Here is a 23,029-nt window from a genome sequence, read left to right as displayed (position 1 = left end):
GTCTGCTTGAGCTGACAGATGTATTTTCAGTCACAGAATAAAAGACGTACAAGAAAAATATTATTACAATCTGGTTAAAAGTTTTTCTAACATCTTGTTTAGATGAAAATATGTTTTTACCTTTCTGGTTGTCTGACAATAAAAATAATTCAACAGCTGTGACAGAATCACTTTTAATGCTGTTGAAGAATGGTGTCCACTGCAGGGGACATTTACACACTCCTTCAAAACAACATACATTAAAAAAGACAGATATCGGCATGGTTTTTCACTTGTTTAGGAGAAGAAAAAAAACATAAAAAATATTACCTTTTAATTTAATTTGATTTAATTTGGAAAGATTTTCGTGGCAGTTAGATTGTAGGTTTTGTAACAGAAAATAAAAGTGAGATAATATTTTTCTTTATTTACATACTCCTAACCTCCCTCATGTCAGCAGATGCAAACAGGCTGACTCTGAGCACTGAAGAAGGCAACCCGTGTGAAGGCCGACTTGAGATCTACCATAACAAAACATGGGGCTACGTTGGAGATACAAAGTGGAACCAGAACACTGAAGCGGTGGTGTGCAGAAGCACCCACTGTGGGACAAGCGAGTCCTCAAGGGATATCACAAGACCCAAGAATAAACCAGTCTGGCTTGATGAAATGGAATGTGAGGGACACGAGAGTCAACTGTGGGAGTGTAAAAATCCTGGTTTTGGTGCCAGCATTTACCCCCAGGATGAAACAAAATGGATCAAGTGTTCAGGTGAATTGGGGCTTTTTGTTTTTTTACATTTGTTGTGATTAATATGTATTGTTAAGAAATAAGCTAAAGATGCTGTGCTACAAAAGAGCTGCTAATCAAGAGAAACAAAAAAATATTTATTACAAAATCACATGATGAAGATGATTTGGGCTGCTGATTTCATTTGTAACTACTTGTTGTTGTTTTTTTGCTCTTCTAGAAAATATCAAGATAAGCCTGGATGGGTTTCCATGTGCGGGAGTTGTCAAGTACACTGGGAATAGCGTTAACGGCTACATTTGTGGTGACACATGGGGTAAGAGTGTGTACAGTTCACTTGTTCAGGAGTCAGAGGGGAAAAAGGACACTTTGTTCATGTGGAGGGGAAATGAAATGTAACCGACATAGAGCAACCAAGAGTCATATGGCTGTGAGATGAATATTATGATTTAGTGGTGGAAGAAGTACTTAGTGCAATAATGTAAAACTAAAATAAATACTCGAAAACAAATGAAATGAATGCAAAGTTCACTCTTAAGAAAAGTATAGAAGTAATGTTTCATATATGTAAAATGAAATATCAAGGGTGGCTACAATTTAAAAACGGCCCTGTTGCTCAAATACCATATATAACATTTAATTAATACTCATGACTCAATGCTTAAAGGAAAGGTTTACCCAAAAATGAGATTTCAGTCATCATCTGCTTACCCCCATGCCGATGGAAAGTTTTGTGAGTATTGGAAAAAAGAAAAAAAAAAACTTCCTGATAAGGTAACTCTGAAGTTATGAAAATTTCAAAATAAAGCAAACATTTCACATACTATGACATGACTTTTGAACTGTTATTAACGCTGTGGAAAGATCACAGTCAAGTGAGGTTGAGGCAACAAAACTACTTGGTTAACTTTAGGAATACAACCTGCCGAGTGTTAAAGTACGGCTCAGTCATGTCTTATTGTACTGTATATAAATTCTCATTTATTATTACATTATCACGTGCCAACAACATTCTACTAACTCAATACACAAAGATCCCCTCCACACATGTATTAAAGTAGCACTATGTTGTTTTGGGGCCAAATTCAAATATTTACAATATTAATGAGGTAAAAAATACAAACTTTTTTGGCTGGCTGGGGGAAGTGTCTTTAAAGAGATTATTAAATTGACGTCTGTGAAATAAACTTGAGAGCCACTTGAGAATAAATTGTGAGATGTATTTGTAAGTTCTACAAGTGTTAATCATTTCCAAATGCCTTGTCTGCTGTGACTTAACGTTTTAATTGATCATGCAGGTGCAGGTCTGATTAAAAAATAAAATTTAGCCTATAAAGATATTTTTAACAAAAAACAACTGGGTGTGAAAAAGTGTGAGCCTGATCATATTTTCTGCAGATCATTTTGTCGACGTATGTGCAGTCCCCGCATGTGAGAGCGAACCATGTTCTACACATGTCTTGCATGCGAATGAGAAAAACTGTGAGGCATCACAACCTGAGAACACAGTTCTTCATTTTTAATCAGGATATTGATTATTAAATGTGTCTCTCTGTCGAGAGAAAGTACAGCATGTTTAAAGATTATTAAAGGGGCACTATGTAGTTTGAAGAAGAAATTCAAACTCAGAATTTTTTATATTTACAATATTAATGGGGTAATAATACAAACTATACAAATATTTATTTTCTACATACATGAATAAACAAGCTGTTCTCAGAGGAAAATAAGGTCCCAGACGTAGTTTGAAGCTAGAAAGGTGGCAGGGTCCGCCACATATAAACAAAGTAAAACAGTATAAATTGTGTTGTCCTTTAAGGTCAGTTTGTTTATTTAGTTTGTTTAGGCATAAACGAAATCAGTCAGTGAAGATCTTTCTCTTCTGATTAAAATTTCTTCCCAAAATTACATACCTACTTTAAGGCAAACATAAAGATTCTCTAATGTGTGTCTGACATGGTTTTTGTATAACATGCTTGAAACAGCACCTACTTCTCCCTCCATCAAAGTTCCAGAATAAATAAATGTGCAAATGTTTTTCATTTCACAAGTTTAACTGCTGAATGCTTCATTTCACGGGTCTGGAATTGTAAATATAACTGGTAATTTCAAAGCAACATATTTCAAATTGCTTTGAAATTACTACAATAATTACCTTAAAAATTGAGTGAAAATTACCCTAATGTTATTTAATAAGAATAATTTACTATTGTCAAACAAGCAGTTGGAAAATTTAATTCATCACCAATGTATCACTTCAGCAGGTCAGTTCAACTTTCCGAAACTTCTTTAACTTAATCCTTGACTTTGAAGTCGTCTTTGATGGTAATCAGCAATTTATAATTAATTAATTTAGGAGAACTACCTGCTGAGGGGCAGTTCAACAGTTTCCTGGAGATTAATTGAATAAATCACCTGCTAATTCTTACCTGCTTAATGAAAAATAGCTGAATAATATTATTAAATGATGTTGGGGTAATTTTCAATACATTTTGATGAAATTATTGCAGTCATTGAGGGTGATATCTGTTACATTGTGATGACCGGACCTGTAAAATTAAGTATTCTGAGATCTCTCCTACTGTCCACGTTTACATATCAAACTTGCGTTTGCTGAATATTGAACCAGGATTGGCTGCCAAACTATTAGTAATGTCATAAACCAGGCTCAGACTTTATACAATACAAGATACTTCATCGTTATGACTTTACACCTGTCCATCTTCATAAAACAGGTATTCTAGAAAATAGTTTGTATACTGGAAATGTAAAGGGCAGGTAGGCACCTTTACCCATGTAACGTGGGCCTGCCCTCCGGTTCTGCCTTTCTGGAAAGAAATAATCAAAGCAATACAGGAGTGTCTGCGTACACCTGTGCCTGAATCAATTCATCTCTGCCTCCTGGGGGACAGGTCGTGTTTACTTTTAATAACCAAGCCGGCATTTGATCTCGCTCTAACAGGCTTTATTTCAGCTGCTAGGATAATCCTCCACCATTGGAAAAGTCAAGTTAGGCCTGAATACAGAGGGCGGGTTAAGCTAATGACAGAGAATGCATCATGCACGGCCATAAAAAGTCGTATCTGCTTGACTTTTTCATTGAGTTTTTGTCTTTTATTAACGAGACAGGTCGGAGCCCAACACTATATTTTGGAGAAATGTATTTGCCTTTTGGATGTATGTCTTTTTTTAATATCATGAATAATTTATTTTATTTAAATTACTATACAGGTGAAAGATGGGGCTCTCTCTTTTATTTATTTATTTGGACTTTTTATTCCGTTTCCAAGTTTGATCTCTAGAATGGGTCAATTGATGATTTTTTTCAAGGATTGGTGCTGTGCTGATGGACTCTTCATTATTAATGTTATGGGGACTCCAGAGACAGTCCTGTGCATCTGTTTAGTCTGTGCTGGGTTTTGGGGGGTTTTTTTTGTCTATTTTTTTAAATCTTTTCGTACTTGTTCATTTGTGTTCATGTTCATTAAAAAACGAAATACAGACTTAAATAACCAAATTAAAAAAAAAATTAAAAAATCAGGCTCTAGGCCTGCCACTTGGAATCTGAATTGTTTTAATGAGCACAGAGAGAATTTACACTTTCAGCGCTGAATGCGAGGACAGCCTCCAAGGGTCAAACATGTACATTTGTCTCAGGTTGACGATATTTTCCTTCTGCTTTTCTTCCTTATAATACCCCAGTTATCAGTAATGTTAAATGTACTCACACTATGACCACTATATGACTTCTCTCTCTTAAAGGAAAGGATGAAGCTGATGTCTTGTGCGAAAGCCTCAATTGTGGCACATCCGAGGAGATTTCTAAACAGTACTGGTCGGTTCCACCAGAATTCAATAACTCACCAAAGATGGGGGTCAACTGTTTCGGCATTGAAGGTTTAAAGAATCTGTGGCAGTGTGCAACTCAGCTAAAGCCCAAATGCTCAAATCCTGCTGCTGTCATATGTAAAGGTAACACACACACTCACACACATACTAAGTTTACTCAAGTGTTGCTACATATCAGTGAATTGAGAAAACGGTTCATTTGAACAGCTCACAAGCGTCTGCAGCTCAAAGGTGAACAATCAAATGTCTGTCGTGGGGAGCTGCAAATAGAGAAAAAAGACAAATGGACTCAACATAAACCAAAGAAGATTAATGCGGATGTTTGGTGCAAGCAAATGCACTGTGGTACCAACGGCAATTACAATGCTGACAACGGCACACTGGAATGCTCAGGTAAAACCATGAACTAATATTCAACCATGTCTTTTCCACAAGCAGCCTCAAAGCAACCATTTTGTTGTTATATTTCCAGATCAAAACAACTGTTTCATCGTGATTGTTATGTCTATGATTTCTTCAACTGAAAAAAAAGAACAAAAAAATCATCATCAAACGGGAAAAAATCAGCCTTTCAAGTCACATTCACATTTCCGTGGCACACTATCTTGAGCCATTTGAGAATCCATGAACACTTACTTATATTTTTATCACCCACAGACCGTGTTTCAGTCACTCTGATGGGTAACCACAGCAAGTGCTATGGGGAAGTTCATATTACAAAGAATAATTCTAGTTATGCTGTGTGTGCCACCACCTGGAGCAAAGAGGATGCTGAAGTGGTTTGCAAGGAGCTAAACTGCGGCAAGGTGAGTTTTCAGTCTCTGGTTTCACAAGTAAAAATAAAATAATGTTTTATTTAATGCAAGCCTATGTAACTGTTCAACAGAGGCAACTGTGGCCACAAGTGATTGTAGAATAATGCTAAAAGCTAAAATATATTGTGTCAATGTTACAAGCAGAGAACCTCAGCCACCGCTGACTCAGTAATGTCAGCTGTACAGAAATATCAACACAATGATGGCTAACGTTATAGAACATTAGCTTGTTGTAAAGTGGTGGGCAAATCAGGACGTCAGAACAAATTGAGGTACATGGACGTCCACTCAGAGGCTACACATACACCCTCTGATGACAAAAATTAGGTCAAGCAGACCCTAGTGGTCCCTCGCACACTCGCGGACATGGAAAGTATAATTCCTGCTTCAGGTTGTAGCAGCAGAACTGTTTTGAAGTAAGTAATAGAGGAGGGAAAGTATTGTAATTATTTAATTGATTCTTTGATTCCTGAATTGATTTCAGTTTTACTAGAGATTTGTCCGTTAGTCACTGTTGTGTTCCAGGTCGCAAGTCTTATAAACACAGGAAATCTGACAAAATGTTGTCATTCCACCGCTTTCTGATTCAACAGCAACTGAAAGGACAATAGATAGTGAAAATCTAGAGAGACATATCATCATATTTGAAGGTAAAACAACATATTTGATAATGGGTTATCAAAATTGTTGTCGAGTGTCAAGATTTCACTATCCATCATCTTTTCAGATGCAGATCAATAGAGGAGTGCTAAATGTTAACAGTTTGTCAGAATACCTATGTTTTAATGTTTTGCAACAGTCTCAAGACAGCCCAGTTTTATGTAAGGGCCATCCGTGCAGCAGTGAAATACTTCTTTAATGCTAAGCTAAGCTAAGTTAACCCATCCCGGGTGGCTAAGGCTTACAGTTCTAGCTTCATATTAAGCAGACAAAGTGTTAGAGTGATATTGATCTTCTCATTTAGTTCTTCACAAAACAGCGAGTAAACATATTATTATTATTATTATTATTATTATTGTTATGTTTCTCTGTGACTTATTGTTCTTTTTTGAGTCGATCAAAGTTTTCTGTCCGTCACAACTGATGACGTGATACCAAATTATCATAAATGTTCTCCTTTAGGTTATTAGTACAGGACCAAGAAAAAACACAGGATCCCCCAAGGGGATAGTGGACAATGTGAAGTGCTCAGGCAGCGAGTCCTCGCTGTGGCACTGTAGAGCGAAGCGAATCAATGAAAGGTGTTCTGCCATCGCCTACGTAGACTGTGCAGGTGAGATATGGCAGCGATCATGTTGTGATCGTCTCTCCGGATTTTCATAACACTTTTGACCTTCTAGATTTAGAAGGAAGCAGATCTGTGATAGTGTGATGTCATGAAGAGATACAAAGTGAATGGACATGTAAATAGAAATGAAGTGTATGCAGAGAGCTTCTTATTTAGTATGTGTCCCATGTTTGACATCTTGCTTATGTCTTGTCATGGTACAGACAGTATTGATGTGAAATTGGTGGACAGTCCTGGAGAATGTGCTGGGAGAGTGGAGATCATGTATGAGGGCAAATGGCAAAGAGTCACTGAACAAGGATGGACAGACAGAAATTCAAAATCAGTCTGCCATAAACAGAATTGTGGGACGCATAGATCTGTTGATACTGGAAAATTCAGCCAGGGTTCAGATGGATTCCTGGCTAAGACTGTAAACTGCCCATCAGACAACACAGAAATATCTGATTGCATTGAGGATAAGCCGACAACTCCGACTGACAAGGCAGTGATGATAACCTGTGAAAGTAAGTAGTTTTCCGTTTGTCTGTTTTCAGCTTTGACCTCCTTTACTGTGCCTAACTGTCATTCTCCTGTTCCATGCTGCCAGTTAGAGTAGACTTGTGGGTGTAAAGGCACTGAAGTGTGCGCTCCACATTTCTCCTTGAGGTCCGAGCCGTGTAAAGAAAAAGGCCACTGACTCAGCCATTGTATGGTGGAAAGTGCCTACAAGTAAAACGTTTATGTGAAAATGTACTCTGTAGTTCTCCACCATGTGCTAATCACTAACTTTACTTTAACTTGACACAGTTACTGAAATTGACATTTCAGCTATTTTCTTCTTTTTGTGTTGCGCAGTTAAATCCTCTGAAACTAAACAAAAGTAAATATGCCTTTGAAAATTACACCAAAAGGAAGCCAGAAAGGTTTTGGTTTTGATAACCTCAGTGTTTTGTTGTTGTTGTTGTTTTTATTGTTGTCATTATTTTTTTAATTTAAATTCTCTTTTTTTCCTTTTTTCTTTTCTCTTATTTTTTTTTTCTTTTTTGTGAAAGGTGAAAACTCAGTCATTATCTACGCCCACACAGTTTAGTCCACAAAGCATTTCAGGAGCTTCACAGTAAATCAGCATTGCAGCATTTTCCTAAACAACTGAAGTAGATAGGGACTTTTTGATGAAATGGCTTCAGGCAGCTTGTAATCCAAAACTCCATAAGCCCTGAGATCCCAAATTGGTTTTGAAAAGACATTACTTATGCCCTCTATGTGCAGTCTAGCTCATGTGTGTGCTTACACATTTAGTTTGGCAGCTCCGTGAAGAGTAAATATATTAAGTAAATATTGTCTTTTAAAATCAATTTGGGAACTCTGGGATTTTGAACACTTGGATTACACCTGACGAGCTATATGGAGCCAATTAATGTTTGTTTTTTCTTTGGTTGTTTTTTTGGTTGTTGTTTTCAGTTGTATTTTATGTTTTATAACAAGTCCCCATCTACCCCAGTTGTTTAGGAGAATGCTGTAACACTGTTTTGTTGTGAAGCTCCAGAAATGTTTTGTGGACTATGAAACGTCACCTGTCTTTCTGTTGGCTTGTGGGGGAATAAATGACCGAGTTTGCATTTTTGAGTGAACTGTTCCTAAAACGTAGTCCAACAGATTTTAAAGAAGACATCAAAGCTTTAAAATGCACTCCAAATACACCAAATACACCAAATACAGTACTTGAGTCAACCATAAAAAACAAAAAACAAACAATCAAATCCAATTTTTTTGATGTAACTGTGAAGACTGGACAGAATTTCAAGTCACTCCTTTTTGACATGATACTTAAAAACATTCACTCCAACAACTAATGGGTCAGAGTTAATCTTAAAAACTGCAACTTAGCATTTTCATGATTCTTTGTCAACAGAACATTTCCACTGTATACCTGCTGACACTATTCAAGTTTGTGTTGGGGCTTGAGCGTATTTCTGCATGCATTGTGAAGGAGGAAGGGAACACACTGGACAAGCTTCTAGTCCATCACCTTGCCATCAGTCCTAACTCCTACTGTTTATATTTCCTTCTGTTCTCTTTTTTCTCCCCTGTCAGAGCACAAACTGGTATTTCTGAAAGAACAGTGTTCTGGTGAGGTGGGGATAGAGTACGATGGAAAAACCTTCTGGCTGTCTGGGAATAATACGATGTGGAACAAAGAGTCTGCAGACGCAGTGTGTCGGCAGATGCACTGTGGGTATGCCTCCGGATATAACTTCACAAATAACACCAACTCTAGAGATGTGTGGCATACATCTTACAACTGCTCATCCGGCGCCAACTCTCTGTTTGAGTGTGACAAAGAGGCTAACCAAACTGACGAGATTGCCACTGTGACATGCTCAGGTAATGTAAGGTGGTGTCCATACACATAATTCAATTCAATACGCACCTTTTGTTTTTTATTTTGTCCTGTGTTCCATGTCTGAAGAGATGATGCATTGGTGTATTTTTGCTGAAACGTTATATTTGTGAGATATGACCAGAATTTAACTTAACATTCAAATACAAAAGACTTGCAATTATCAGTAGAGTGTGAAGAAACAACAGTGTCGATGTTATGACAATGATGTCCGCGTACAGTGCTTTCTTCTGAAATTAGCATGCTAACTAGCTAGCCCCTGCCTGGGCTGTCTCCTAACACCACTTTGAACAGCAAGAGGCAACAGTTGCATCAGCAAATTTGCAACTAATTAAAAAAAGTGAACAAAACGTCAAGAGAAGAAATATGTTTACATCTATTTTCCTTACTGAACAGAATAATCCAACAGTACACGGCTGAATTCAACTTCGCACCACACAGTATCACCAGAGCGACCGCTAATTGATACTAGCTAGCTAGCTCAGTTAGCCATGCAGCTAACTATCCTGATGGACTGTTGGCGCTCACACTGCCAGCACAGGAGGTTTGGACCAGGACGGGCCGAGCTAGCTGGTTAGCATGCTAACCTCAGTAAATATCTCTTCAACACAATACATTGACATCATGATGTCTTAACTGTTATTCCTTCACATTCATTGGATAATATTTTTTTTTTCATCTTTTTCTACTAAAATTCTCTTCAACTCATTGTAAAACACATTTCATTTCATTTAAACTCGACATAGACAAAATAAGATTCACCAGAACAGCGTTGGTTTGTCTTTCCACAATAACCTCTGGTTTGGTCGAAAAACTATAAATCCTGAACTCACAGAGTAAGATGTGAAAATATTCTGGCTCTACACGCCTTTCTTTGTCCCTTATGGCTGATGTCCACCTCTCTGCCGGTCCTCTTCTGCTTCATGCCTCTATTGTCCCCTGCTGCCATGTCTTCTTATCCCTGGAGTCATAGTTGAGCTGAGCCCTGTTGCCTGTGGTGACTCCCCCCAGTAATCCAGGCAGTCTACAGTCAGCTAATAGGACCACTTAGCTCTGAGCTTCTTGCTAACAGCAGCTCGTCGCTACAGCCAACGACAGCTACAGTAAAGAGTGTAGTGAGCAGTAGTTAGCAGTTAGGCTATAGTTTAAGACATCCTTTCAAATTATGGCCATTTCTTACAAATGACACCTTTCAAACTGGTCTGAGAAATGCTGGATACATAATGTGCTGATGCAGACAACTTCCTCATCCAGTTTGCCCTTTTGGTTGCCAACAGAAAAAATCACAGTGAACCTGACCAAGGCGTGCTGGGGGAATGTCCACTTTTGTGTGGAAGGGGAGTGTGGAGGTGTGTGTAATGACACCTGGACTAAAGACAAGTCTGAAATGCTGTGTAAAAATCTGAACTGTGGGGAGAAAGTCCATGATGGCTACAGCCCACTGACGGATAATGAGGTGCTGTTCAAGAGTGTGCACACTGCAAAGGATATCTCCAACCTGAACCAAGGCAACATCGTCAAATATGATAAAGGAGATAGCACCTGTAAGCCCGCCTATGTTGTCTGCTCAGGTAAGGGATTGTTTGTTAAACATTCATATCTCTAATCATCATAATTTGATCAGAATTAGTTTGTAGTTTTTTTCCTTTTGCTCATCTTGGATGCCTCATGGTTACCTTCCACCTGAAAATGCCATAAAAGGGTAAATCCACCAAAAAGTAGTATAAAGCCTTTTGTAGCTCCAGAGCTTAGATGTATATAAAAAAACTACATACCAGATACAAAGATGGCGCCCATTCAAACCAATGAGAATTGGTTGAGTCTGCATTTACTTCCTGGTTATGCAGCCAGTCGAATATGTGCAGTAGAGTTTCCCCCACTGGCCCCGCCCACAAATTCCTGCAGTCCACAGGCTTTACGTCGTGATGATGTCACTGATTTTTTAAATCGCTTTTCTCAGCTTATTGGAAGTTTTACAAATATAAAACCTCCACTAGGCCAAAATGGAAGCAAGGCTGAGCAGCACCCTCCGGGGTCTGCTCCAGGGGAAGATGGAATATAATATGCAAGCCCAGTTGAATTGTGGGTAATGTAGGCGTCAGGTTTTTAAAAAGGAATAAAAATGGTGATATCTCTGGTTCTGCTGTATTGATTTTGATCATCTATTTTTAAATTGATGGGTTTACCCTTTAATCTATCTTTGTTAAAAATCTTCTTTGGTACAAATTCACGAACAATACTGTTGCTTCTCCATAATTCTTCCAGATTCTTCCAGCTGCGTCATATTTGACAAATCTTGAACTCAATTCCAAACACATATGTTTGAAATAAGCACATACTAATCAGAGTGTTTAAAGGGGCACTTTGTAGTTTTTAGAGAATAAATTCAAACTCAGAATTTTAATAGTTATAATATTAATGAGGTAATAATACAAACTCAGAAATTATTTTTTTTTCCCATAAGTGAATGAACAAGCTGTTCTCAAAAAGAAAATAAGGTCCCAGAACACTGTTTGAAGCTAGCAAGGTGGCAGGGTCCGCCACAAGTAAACAAAGTAAAACAGTATTTAACTGTGTTGTCCTTTAAGGTCAGTTTGTTTATTCAGTCATGAAAACAAGTTTGTTTATTTAGTTTGCTTCGGCATAAAAAATCAGTCAGTAGAGCTCTGTCTCCTCTGGTTAAAACTACATAGTGCCCCTTTAAATGGTCAGAACTCAGTGTAGTATTTTGACTCAGATTTTTTTTTTCTTCTGTTTTATTAAAATAAACAATGCCATTTGTAACATGGGGCTCTAACTCTGTACCTGCATTGTTTTGTTGCAGGTAGTGTCAAGGCCAGAATGAATACTACGGTATACAAATGTTCTGGACATGTAGAGTTGGAGTATGAGGGCGAGTGGCTCCCAGTGTGCATGGATGCTCTCAATGACAGCGAAACACAAAACATGTTCTGTGGGCAGCAGAAATGTGGTCTTTCCATCATGAGGCTTGACTTGGGACCGAAAGAAGAAGGGGCTCGTGCCATTTCACAAATAAAATGCTCCGGCAAGAAGTCATTAGAAGAATGTGAGATCACTGCAAGCAATAAAGCCTGCACTCTTGGTGGCCTCCGATGCGCCAGTACGTGGAATTATTTCAACTTTATCACTCACAAAATATCTTCATTATCTCTTTACTCTGTCTGTGTAAGCTAATTTGTTTGTTGTTGTTTGTGGCCACAACATGTAATCTGCATCTCTGAGTTCCTGCTATTTACATCAAGTTTTTTGAGTTTGGTATTTCCTGAATCTTATCTCACCTGTTCCTACCACTGATCATAGAATGGAGAAAGATGGAGGTGAAATTCAAAGATTCCTGCAGTGGACATGTGTATGTGTACTCGGAGGGGAAGAAAAGTGCCGTCTCCAGTGAAGGCTGGACAGACACTGAGGGCAACTGGCTTTGCAAGAATCTGAAATGTGGCAAATTTAAGAGATGGGAAGGAAAAAATACAAGGGAATCTTTCTGGAATGGAAAATTCAGCTGTCCAAATTCTACCAAGCCACAAAATATATGGGACTGTGAAGGTCAAGCTCCGCCCTCAACGGAGCATCAACAGCAACAGCAACAGCAGCTCTATATTGAATGTGAAGGTAAAATTTATTTTAATTTTAATTTATTATTGCTGTTAAATGATCAATGATCAATCAACCCAGTGTGTAGGATTTAGTGGCATTTAGTAGATCTAGTAGCACTGACCTTGCAGATTGCAGCCAACTGAACAACCCTTGTCCCAACCTCCCTGTAGAATGGTGTAGTCTGTAGTCCCAAAATATTGATTGAATTGAATTATATTATATTATAAGTGCTTACGTGTCTTAAAACAGCAGTTGCTAACAAGTAGCTAAATGACACGACCTGTCAGAGACAGTGAACATCATTGCGCCGAACACTGAGACTCATCTACTCACTAGTCCGTCTTTACAGGCCGACTTTAGTTACAAGCTATTCTTACTCTAACTTTACAACTTGCAGACTGAACATACAGTATATAGAAAACGTGTATAGTTGTTGTTTAGTAAGACGCTTATTGCTGGTGATGTTGAAGTCATGTGGCTGCAGTGTAGTCTGTCTGTTTATAACATTAGCTTTTTACTTCTAACAATTGAATATTATATTCTATTTCTGCCCGTAAATACCCCTAAATTCTACACACTGGACCTTCGATTGACTGTTAAATGAAGCATTTAAGATTTGGGAAAATATGTCAACTTGCTGTGTTGCCATGAGTCAGAAGATTCATACTCAGCATACTGACATGAGAGCAGTATGGATCCTCTCACTGAACTCTTGCCAAGACAGCAAATTAACTTATTCCTCAAACTGTCAAATGACCTCTATCAAATTACAGGTTGCTGCATATTTTACATCTTGGCCTACCCTAAGCTAGTAGCAACTAGCTTGTAAGTGTCTAACAATAAGTACATGTAGTGGAGGTATTCCATGAACAGTTGACATCACTAAACTCCATTGCTAAATTTCACAGCTGAATAATTGTCAGTTATCTCATTTGTTATAGCAGTGAGTTTGGTTGTGTAAAGTTTTCCTCTTCATTGCTTGTGTTTGGAATTGTACACATCTTTCAAAATTGGCCTCAGCAAGGTATCCTGAATGTGATGTTCACTCAGGTTTTAGCATTTATTGCATTTTGTAGTGTTTTTCTGTGAGCAACTGCAGGCATCTTAGCTTCTCTGGGGGTTTCTGTGTAAGGGTCAGTGTTAAAATAACTTTGCTAGTGTGGATTAAAGGTGCAATATGTAAGAACTGGGGTCCGTTTCACAAAGCAGGTTCAACAAACTCTGAGTCTAACCTTGAACTCTGAGTTGATCTACTCTGAGATAGGAAACTCTGAGTTTTCGGTTCCAGAACAGCTGATTTGAGTTAGTTTGATCAACTCGGAGTAGTTTCACCTGGAGTTAAGCGCGTGCGCCACAAGTATAAAAAGACAGCATCAATGGAGCCCCGATTCGACGAGTCACCATGGCAACGGGGAAGAGGAGGGCTACGTTTTTTTTTATTAATGCGCTCATACGGTGAGTTTGAGCACGTTTTTAGAAGGAAGTGTAAGCAGCTTAAGATGAAACATAAAAACATTGTTCAAACAGGTAAGACCTCGGCATAATCTCATGGGGGTACCTCATTTTGATCATGTTTTACATTGTAAAGTAAATATTAAGTGGCTGTTTGACTGTACAGTTGTTTTATCCCCAACATAATGCTGTTTTCACACACATACATGTCTTCTCATCTATATCATGTTCTGTTAAAGAATTAAGCCTATTTAAACTAACACAGACTTCTACTCAGCCAACAGAAAGAAAGCAGATGCCCGTAAAACGGGTGGTGGCCCAGCACCGCCACCTCTAACAGAGGCAGAGGAGCTGGCCCTAAGCCTGGAGGGAGCTCATCCTCTGAGCTCACCCCCCAAGACACAAGTGCTTTAATAAAATGTAATATGCCTAGAACTATCTATATATTTTAAGCCTATTCATAAAAATATTTATTTTCCTTTCATGACTTTTTTTTACTTTTGTAAAGTGCTCTGCATCTCCGACGTTGTATAAAAAACTCCCATTTGCAAAAAAAAGCAGCGCAACACACACTATCTGCTGGGATGTGAGAGCATGACTTCGGTTGGTAATGTTGGAAATGTAAGGACGGATTAGGTTGTGTATGTAAATGATGGACTGTGACGTGAAACGGTACCGCTCAAAAAGATAATTGTCTGGAAATGCAAGAACATCTATGCGCGGTCCGATAATCATAATAATAATATTTAATTCTCTGCGCAGTAATGCTGCACCTTCATCCACGGGATCATTATCAAAAGGACATGCCATGGTAGTGAAAATAGTCGCCACCTAATATAACTTCTAATGTAGGCCTACTGACTGATTTTTGCAGTGATTTTCTCAAAAAACAGACGGCAGAACTATATTACGCCAAAACTCGCCTGCTGACTGAATGAATGAGGAAATCAAATACCATGTGTGGCTGAAAGAGGGCGGAGACAGAGAGAAACTCGAGGTTTGGTGAGAAAAACCTGGTCCCGACCAGGTTAGGTTCATAGAGTATGTTACCATGGTAACTGACCGAGAGCTTAAGTTACCTCTCTCTGTGAAACAGGCTAGAGTTACCTCTCCTTCTCTGGTTTGAGTTACCTCCCTTTGTGAAACGGAAAACTCAGAGTTTCCCTCATTTCAGGGTTAACAGACTCAGAGTTTTCACTAAACCTGCTTTGTGAAACGGACCCCTGGTCTCCAATCAAATTCATACACCAAACAAATAGAGGGCAGCAGCTATACCACCAGGGTATGTGGTAACTGTTGCTAACTGCAGCTGCCGTTAGCTAGTTTCCTCAGTTAGCCACGTAGCTAGCTTTCTTAACCTGGAGCTCAAGTTGTATAATGAAAAGTACAGTCCAGGGCTAGCTGGTTAGCATACTAATTTCAGTAGATATCTCTGCAATACAGAAGTGTACATAGGTGTCTTTGATTTATTCATCTTCTGTTTATAATTTTAGCTAATTTTTGAATGTTTTAATATACAATTCTTACATATTGCACCTTTAATATTAAACCCTGGTAGCATGTAAAATATTGTTAACCACACTCTAAACTCCCCAGAGCTCCATGCTTAAGCCCTCTACTCTCACTGTTAATGGACTTGATAAGTTCTCTGCTCGACTTTAATAGTTAATCTGGTTATGTTATTGTTTTCCTTCCTAGGTGAGCCCAATGTCAGCCTTTCAGGCAACTGCAGGGGTGAAGTGAAGATAGATAACATTAGTGTGTGTCAAAGCAATGACAAGGCATGGAACATCAATAGTTCACACTTGGTCTGTAAGGAACGGGGTTGTAGCAATGCTCTTCACTTCGATACTAAAACACCTAACCAAGATGTAAAGAAGTCCTGGCATGTCAGATGTGAAGACTACCATGGCAAACTTGGCCAGTGCAACAGAATCGATGGAAAGTGTAAGGGAGGACTGGTCTCCGTTTACTGTGTTGGTAAGTATGTGTGTATGTTTGTGTGTACTTTCTGTATCACTGTACTGTGATCCTCCTGTCACCCTGACTAAAGAAATGCCATTATTATTATCATTATTATCATGATGATTATTATTATTATTAGTAGTAGTAGTAGTAGGAGTAGTAGTATTATCAACAATATGTACTGTATATTGATTATATATGTTTTTGATGATAAATAATTTACTTGATTGCCCATTAAATGTAAAACACATTTCCTCTGTTGATACTTTTAACTGTTTGATATGCAATTGTTAGCACTTAGCAGTGAATCTGTTCATATGATTTGTATTACAGAAATTGTCGACAATTTCCAAATATAAACGTACTCCTCACTATTTCTTCTCTCGTGTCACCTACACCAGGAGACAGCAATCCTAGCTTAGCATAAAGACAGGAAGGATGGTGAAACAGCTAGCCTAGCTGGCTTTGTCGACAGTAATACACTGGACAGAGCCAGGCCAGCTGTTTCCTTCTGCTCCCATTCATTATGCTAGGCTAATTGTCTCCCAGTTCAAGCTGTATATTCAACAGAGAAAAATATAGTATGAGTATTATAGGAGTATTTTGGATCATCTCGACTAACTCGAAAGAAAGCGGATAAGCGTACTTCCTAAGATGCTGAATGATTCCTTTAAACACTATTTCCCAAAGTTGAAGTTGAACTTTTTCTATTTTTTTGCAGCGAGTGTCGAGTTCAACACCTCTGAAAAATGTGGAGGTGAGATTGAAGTCAAATATCATGATGATTGGGAAAAAGTGTGTCTCATGGAATTTCCCCCTAATCTTCAGGAGAAGCTGTGTGAAACACTTAATTGTGGCATTCCTGACAGAACAGAGACTTCTAAAAAACAGGTAAATCACAATTCTGTCTACTTAAACTGGGATCTTTTGTTTCATTGTATGTAATTTTATATTTCATTCACCCCTTATTTTTAGCTATCAGGCAAGTCTCTATTGTTTTTTTTATGGCTTTAAGAAAAAGTAACAGTCTAACATGAAGTTGACATTGAAATTTCTAGGAGACCTTGAACTTGGCACTGGATTGCAACAAAGATTTCAACGACATCAAGCACTGTGTCAAGCGGCTCGGTGAACAAAAGTTATGTAATCCAGCTAAGATCATCTGCACCGGTAACTAAAACAATGAATCCTTTCCCATGAAGTCAGGCTGATGCCCAAAATGTTCATTCAGTTGTTTGGTATAGGAACCAACTTTTTTGTATTCTGCTTCTTGTTTAACAGAAAACCGATATCTGATTTGGTTAATGTGGTGCAGAATAACTAAATGAATCACGTACCCATTGTGTGAGCAAATGCAGAAAAGTCAGTGTGAATGTGTTTGATTACAGGGCATAGGCTGCCACCAACCCCATCACCAATACCCAAAACGATCCCTATGGTGCCTACTATCCTGGGAGTGGGATTAACTCTGATTCTGGTGATACTGATTGTTGTAGTTGTACGAGTCTGCATTGTCAGGAGAGCCAAGAGGCCCATGTATGTCCCATGTGAGTATATCATTCTATTTAACCTATCCACTGCTAGTTAGCTAAAATAAAATACTGATTAGATTCTAATTAATTACCCTGAAAATGTGTGTGGTTTCAGCACACTGACGACAAAATGAATCCATCTGACCATCCTGATCATCCCATTGTAATGAAACATGTGTACTGGAGCCTTTATGCCACAAGAGGCCAGTCTTTCTGCACGCTGACTAAACGTCTGTGTTAATATTTTAGCCATACGATCATCTCAGACATTTAAACAGCAGTACATCAGTTCTGCATACAATGGACCAGAATCATTGGAACAAAAGCACAGGCCTCGTCAGAGTTGAAATATGTGCTGCGTAATTACTGTTTTGGTAACACAACTAAATCTCATTAATAAATGGTACATTTATACTTAATTAAAGAGGCACTATGTAGTTTTGGCGAAAAAAATCAGAATTGTAATGTTTCAATATTAATGAGTTAATAATACAAACTCAGAAATATGTATCTTTTCCATAAGTGAATAAACAAGCTGTTCTCAGAGGAAAATAGGGTCCCAGAACACTGTTTAAGCTAGAAAGGTGGCAGGGTCCACCACATATAAACAACGTACGTTAAGGTCAGTTTGTTTATTCAGTTTATTCAGTCATGAAATAAAGGCAGTTTGTTTATTTAGTTTGTTTAGGCAGACAAAAATCAGACAATGAAGATTTTTCTCTTCTGATTAAAATTTCTTCCCCAAAACTACAGAGTGCTTCTTTAAACTTTAGATAATTTTTTTAGGTTATTTCATGATTAAAATAACATTGAATTGCCTTATAAACCATTTATTGAGCAATTGTAAAGGTTTCCAAACATTAGTTTGCACTTTGTAATGGCCAAACAATGTTCGTACATCGTATTTACTAACCATTTACAAAGTATTAAAAACCACTGCATAGTAAATGGTTTGTAAAGCATTTAATTTTTTGTTTGCAGCAAAATAACTATTAACTAAAGTTTAAATAACTGAACTGAAATGAACCATTTATTAATGATGGGTAATATAAAATGTTACCACAGATTTTCTGGCTCTTGTGCTGTCCTGTAGTTCATTAATATGAGACGTACCAGTAAATGTCGAATGCTCTTTTCATGTAGCGAGAACGTTTGAAAGAGACGAAGTAGAGTTTGAAAGCGGCGACTACGAGGATGTCACGGGTAAAGCAAATGAAATGAAGGCCTTAAGTCACGGCAGTGAGTATCAAAAATGTTCATTCATTTATTTTATTTGTCATTAAATCTGCAATTTTCTTTTTTGTGTGTGTTTATTGTTTTTGTCAGTTTACGGAAAAGTGAATCCTAATCATAGACTTCACTTCAATTATATAATATATAATTAGTGTATAATAACATTACATCGCTACTACATAGCTGTTATTGTGCTTTTATGTTAAATACTTTATTATTATGTTACTTTTTATTCTTACCTATAACTATATACCATATATCACACATCATAACTGTGGAGGACCACAGCTGCCAAAATCAAAAACAGCTATATGAACCAATAAATAAATGAATATGCCACTAAATGATATTGAAAATAAATGGAGGCATTCATCATTTTATAAAATGTAACATACATTGATATTTGTTTTAATTTGCTTCTGTATTTATATATCTTTGTGTTAATTCTTTTATTTATTGTCTTTTCCATTGAATTTTCTATCTGATGTATTCATTTTAAAATACTTTCTAGTGAGCCTGTGACTGCTTCTGATGGCCACTGGTGTGGGAGCAATAGTCGATCCATGCACTTCGATGTCATAGCCGCCTCACTTGCGTTATAAAGCAGACCTGCAAAAAGAAATGTAAAAAGAAAATTAGGAAATTATTGACTTAAGGGAAATTAATAGGGTGAAATATGAAGGTAAAATATTACATAAATAAATTCATAAATACATTGTAAGATAAATCAATTAATGAATCAAATATGATTCATTATATATTAATTGATATATTAATATCTATAACTTTACGATAGCAATTTATGCCACATTTTAAAAATTAATGAATGACTACCTTTATTTCCATATTATGTCTTAGTGCACTTAATGGCATATTACATTATTTATTGAGTCATTTATCAATTAGTTTCTTATTTTTTGATTCTTGCAGTCTCAGTCCTCCATACATGGCTACCTTTTAAATGTCACCTCTCTGATTATTTTAATCGTTTTACCTCTTAGCTTGTCTCTGTGTTGCTGTAAATTGTGAAGTATTTTCTTTTTCATATCTTATCTTCATGTTTTCATAATGGCAATGCAGGGCATGGTTTTATGAACGGTAGGACAATGTGAAGGTATTTGTGAATGTCTTTTGTTGCAATTGTTCATGTAGTGTTCAGACCAAATGCTGACTTCATCTCGGAGAGCGACGGCAGGAGCAATACGTCTCTTCCTTATGATGATATCGATGAGGTGGTTGAGGCTCAGCCCCAAACCTCTCCGGACGCCACCGCTGTTGATTCAGGAGACAAATTCTTCCATGAGGGTGCCCTCGATCAAAGCTCAGGAAAGTTTCAATCCCATCTTTTTCACACTTAAATATCAGTACTTGAAAAATTCTCACATTGTCAGCAATTAGAGGAAGTAAATTGTAACACGTGTTTTCTTCTTAACAGATGGTGTGACCTATGAGGTGGACGACCCGCAGGAGAATTACGATGACATTGAAGCCAGCCCTGAAGTCTCTGAGACAAAAGCTGAAGTCCACAACAACCCCCAAACCACACCTGAAAGTGTCGCAGTGGCACCTTCAGGATTGGTGCGGGGGGACGAGGACTACCTGGTGCCGGGCCAAGATGGGTGAGCCAAAACTGGGTTAACAAACCAGCTAATAAAAAAAATATGACTCTTACAAAATTTGAAAAACTTACTCAAAATAGTCAAAAGTACCTACAGACAAACAATCTTACTGTAAATAATCTTCCTATGCAGCAAATAGTTTCTTAAGTGGTTCAAATGAATTGAAATGCAAATATGGAGAAAAATCCAAATGCATCCCATGACTAAACGAAATGGAATTAAGCATCATTTCTGATACTGATGAAATATTTGAAATCAGGCAAGATTGTACAATTTATCAAACATCTAAAGGACATTTCCTGTAAACACAGAACACGTTATCTGTTTGTGTACTGCTGATGGTGCAGCTTCCAATGAGATAACATTTGATTTGTCTCCTATTTTATGTACGTTTAGATTCTTAAATGTATAAAATGTACAAAGTGCTAAAATTGTATTTCTCTTAAAATGTACTGGAGGCTGAGTTTATTTTTGACTTTATGTCCCTTATGCGATTTGCCCAGAATGTTTTATAACCATATATCCTTTGTTGTTCCTCATAGTTTGTTTTGAACGATCTGATGTATATTCAGTTGTTTCTGTGCTAGCAGCTTCTTTGATTTTTGCAATAGTTGTTGTGAGATTACTTTTTTCATGTTTGTCAATTTACCTTATAATTGCAATCCATCTAATCACCGATCTAAACAATGCCTACAGCATTGGTTTTCAACCTGAGGGTCGGGACCCCCACCTGGGTTAATTTCCAGGGGTCGCCACATGGCTGTGGAGACCAGTGATATAATTTGCCTTTAAATAGATTGTATTGAGTGTTTTGGTTGGACACACAAACAAAAACTCCTCTTTCTTTTCATTTTGGCACTTTTTGTGGGGATCTCGACTTAAAAAGGTTGAGAACCACTCGTCTACAGCATAAAATTATCTCCATAGAGCTCAGAGACAGCGAAAATGATATAAATGTTCCATGTATCAAACTCCAACAGCTAACTCAGGTCACAGCAAACTCAGGTCAAAGCACCACATTAAAAGATTGTATATTGTTACGTTTATAGACTTTGTAAGAATGCATAACATTGAGATTTCACAGTCACATAAATGTTTTTTTTTTTTTCTTTCAAGAAATAGTTGCTGAGAGTTGTGTTGAGAAGACTCTCATGTGTGTCCAGTAAATATGAATTAGCTTAGCATAAAGAACAGAAATCCGTTCTTTGTGCTAAGCTAGGCTAACTGTGTAATGGCTGTAGTCCAATTTGGTGTACTGATATGAGACTTGTGTGGATCTTCTCGTCTTACCCTTGGCATAAAAGCAAATAATATTCCTTTAAAAATATTGTATTATAATAAATATAATGTCCAGTTAGCCATGATTGTTGTCTTTTATTGTTTGAGTGTCTTCAGCAACAATGTAAGTTTCAGTTATCTTTGATTCTTGTTATTTTTGATGTTACTTCATGTTAGTTTTAGAATCAATCATGGCATCAGCTATGCAGGTAAGACTGTATCTCACAACACTGGAGCGATGAACAGCTGTTTACCAAGACTTTGCGTATGCTCTGTCTTACCACTTTCAGGTGTCATCGAGTACATTATGCCTCTGAGACTTCCGAGTTTTGGAAATCGGCTCAGATGTTGAGTATCAAACTGTATGTTAAGTATGTATATAGTTTGATACACAGCACAATAAGCCGATTTCTTCGCAAGACATCATTTGTAGAGAGACTCCAGATTGCCTGAAATGCGCTGTTGGTCTCATCTTGAACAATACAATAATGTCTTACAGAGTTATTTTTAATTCATTGTTGATTTATTATTGATTGATTGTTGTGATTTTGATCCATCCACACAAAGCCAAGTGGTGCCCCTGGACGACGAAAGACACTGAAACACTCCGGCTCAGATAAAACATCTTCATCTCCATGCACTTTAACATTCTCTATGATCACTTAAACATCCCTCCCCTATGGTAGAGACATAGAGAGAGCAGCTGCTCGCTACAAATGTTAACATGAGTCATGTCATGCTGGAAGGGGCTGACAGACATGCTGGTGCTGCTTTCAAGAGACTGACAGACATGCTAGAGCCTCACATGTTCAGTCAGGAGTTAGCCAAGGGCCACTAAGATCACAGAGCCAGCATCACACCCAAAGGGACTAATTTGTAAGCAACAGCCCTTGTATGATATGTTAACATCACACCCAGCCTCACTCTCACAGGCCTTACTGAGGGATCATGATGGAGGATTTAGCCTGCTGCATGGCTGAAACTGAAATAGATACAGCAGATAGTGCCCTGTAAGTGAAAGGTAATGTTTTCATTCAGTGCCAGGTGCTATTTCTCCACAGCAGGACCCAATGGGACAGGGGAGGACCAGGGGGACTCAAAGGGCTGAAGCATTGTGTTGTTTGGTTCAGTTTGTCTCAATGAATCCTCCGTTTCTGTCTGTTTATCACAAGGCAGTGAACAAACTCTTGTCCTTTTACCCTCTTTTCACCCAGCATTAAAGGGTCATACTGATGTTTTGGTGTTGTTAAGATATTTGACCTCAAAT

At 37.8% G+C, this 23,029-nt stretch overlaps 1 protein-coding gene across 1 annotated transcript; it reads left to right on the top strand.

Moving 5' to 3' along the window:
- Nucleotides 1-429: 429 nt before the first annotated feature.
- Nucleotides 430-21,841, top strand: LOC311264774 (scavenger receptor cysteine-rich type 1 protein M130; the record flags this gene model as incomplete). The annotated part of the gene is made up of 18 exons (XM_084365873.1): nucleotides 430-751; nucleotides 951-1,046; nucleotides 4,493-4,702; nucleotides 4,787-4,972; nucleotides 5,237-5,385; nucleotides 6,517-6,667; nucleotides 6,886-7,188; nucleotides 8,759-9,049; nucleotides 10,343-10,636; nucleotides 11,890-12,186; nucleotides 12,387-12,698; nucleotides 15,834-16,115; nucleotides 16,822-16,991; nucleotides 17,159-17,270; nucleotides 17,489-17,647; nucleotides 18,776-18,871; nucleotides 20,018-20,185; nucleotides 20,301-21,841. 18 exons carry the CDS (start codon nucleotides 430-432, stop codon nucleotides 20,486-20,488), a joined length of 3,786 nt encoding a protein of 1,261 aa, XP_084221999.1. The 3' UTR covers nucleotides 20,489-21,841.
- Nucleotides 21,842-23,029: the final 1,188 nt, after the last annotated feature.

Source organism: Pagrus pagrus (genome assembly GCF_965226575.1).
Source record: "Pagrus pagrus genome assembly, chromosome: 11".
In the NCBI taxonomy this organism is placed as follows: domain Eukaryota; kingdom Metazoa; phylum Chordata; class Actinopteri; order Spariformes; family Sparidae; genus Pagrus; species Pagrus pagrus.
Note: the sequence above shows the minus strand (reverse complement) of the source record. Positions and strands in the feature narration are given on the sequence as shown.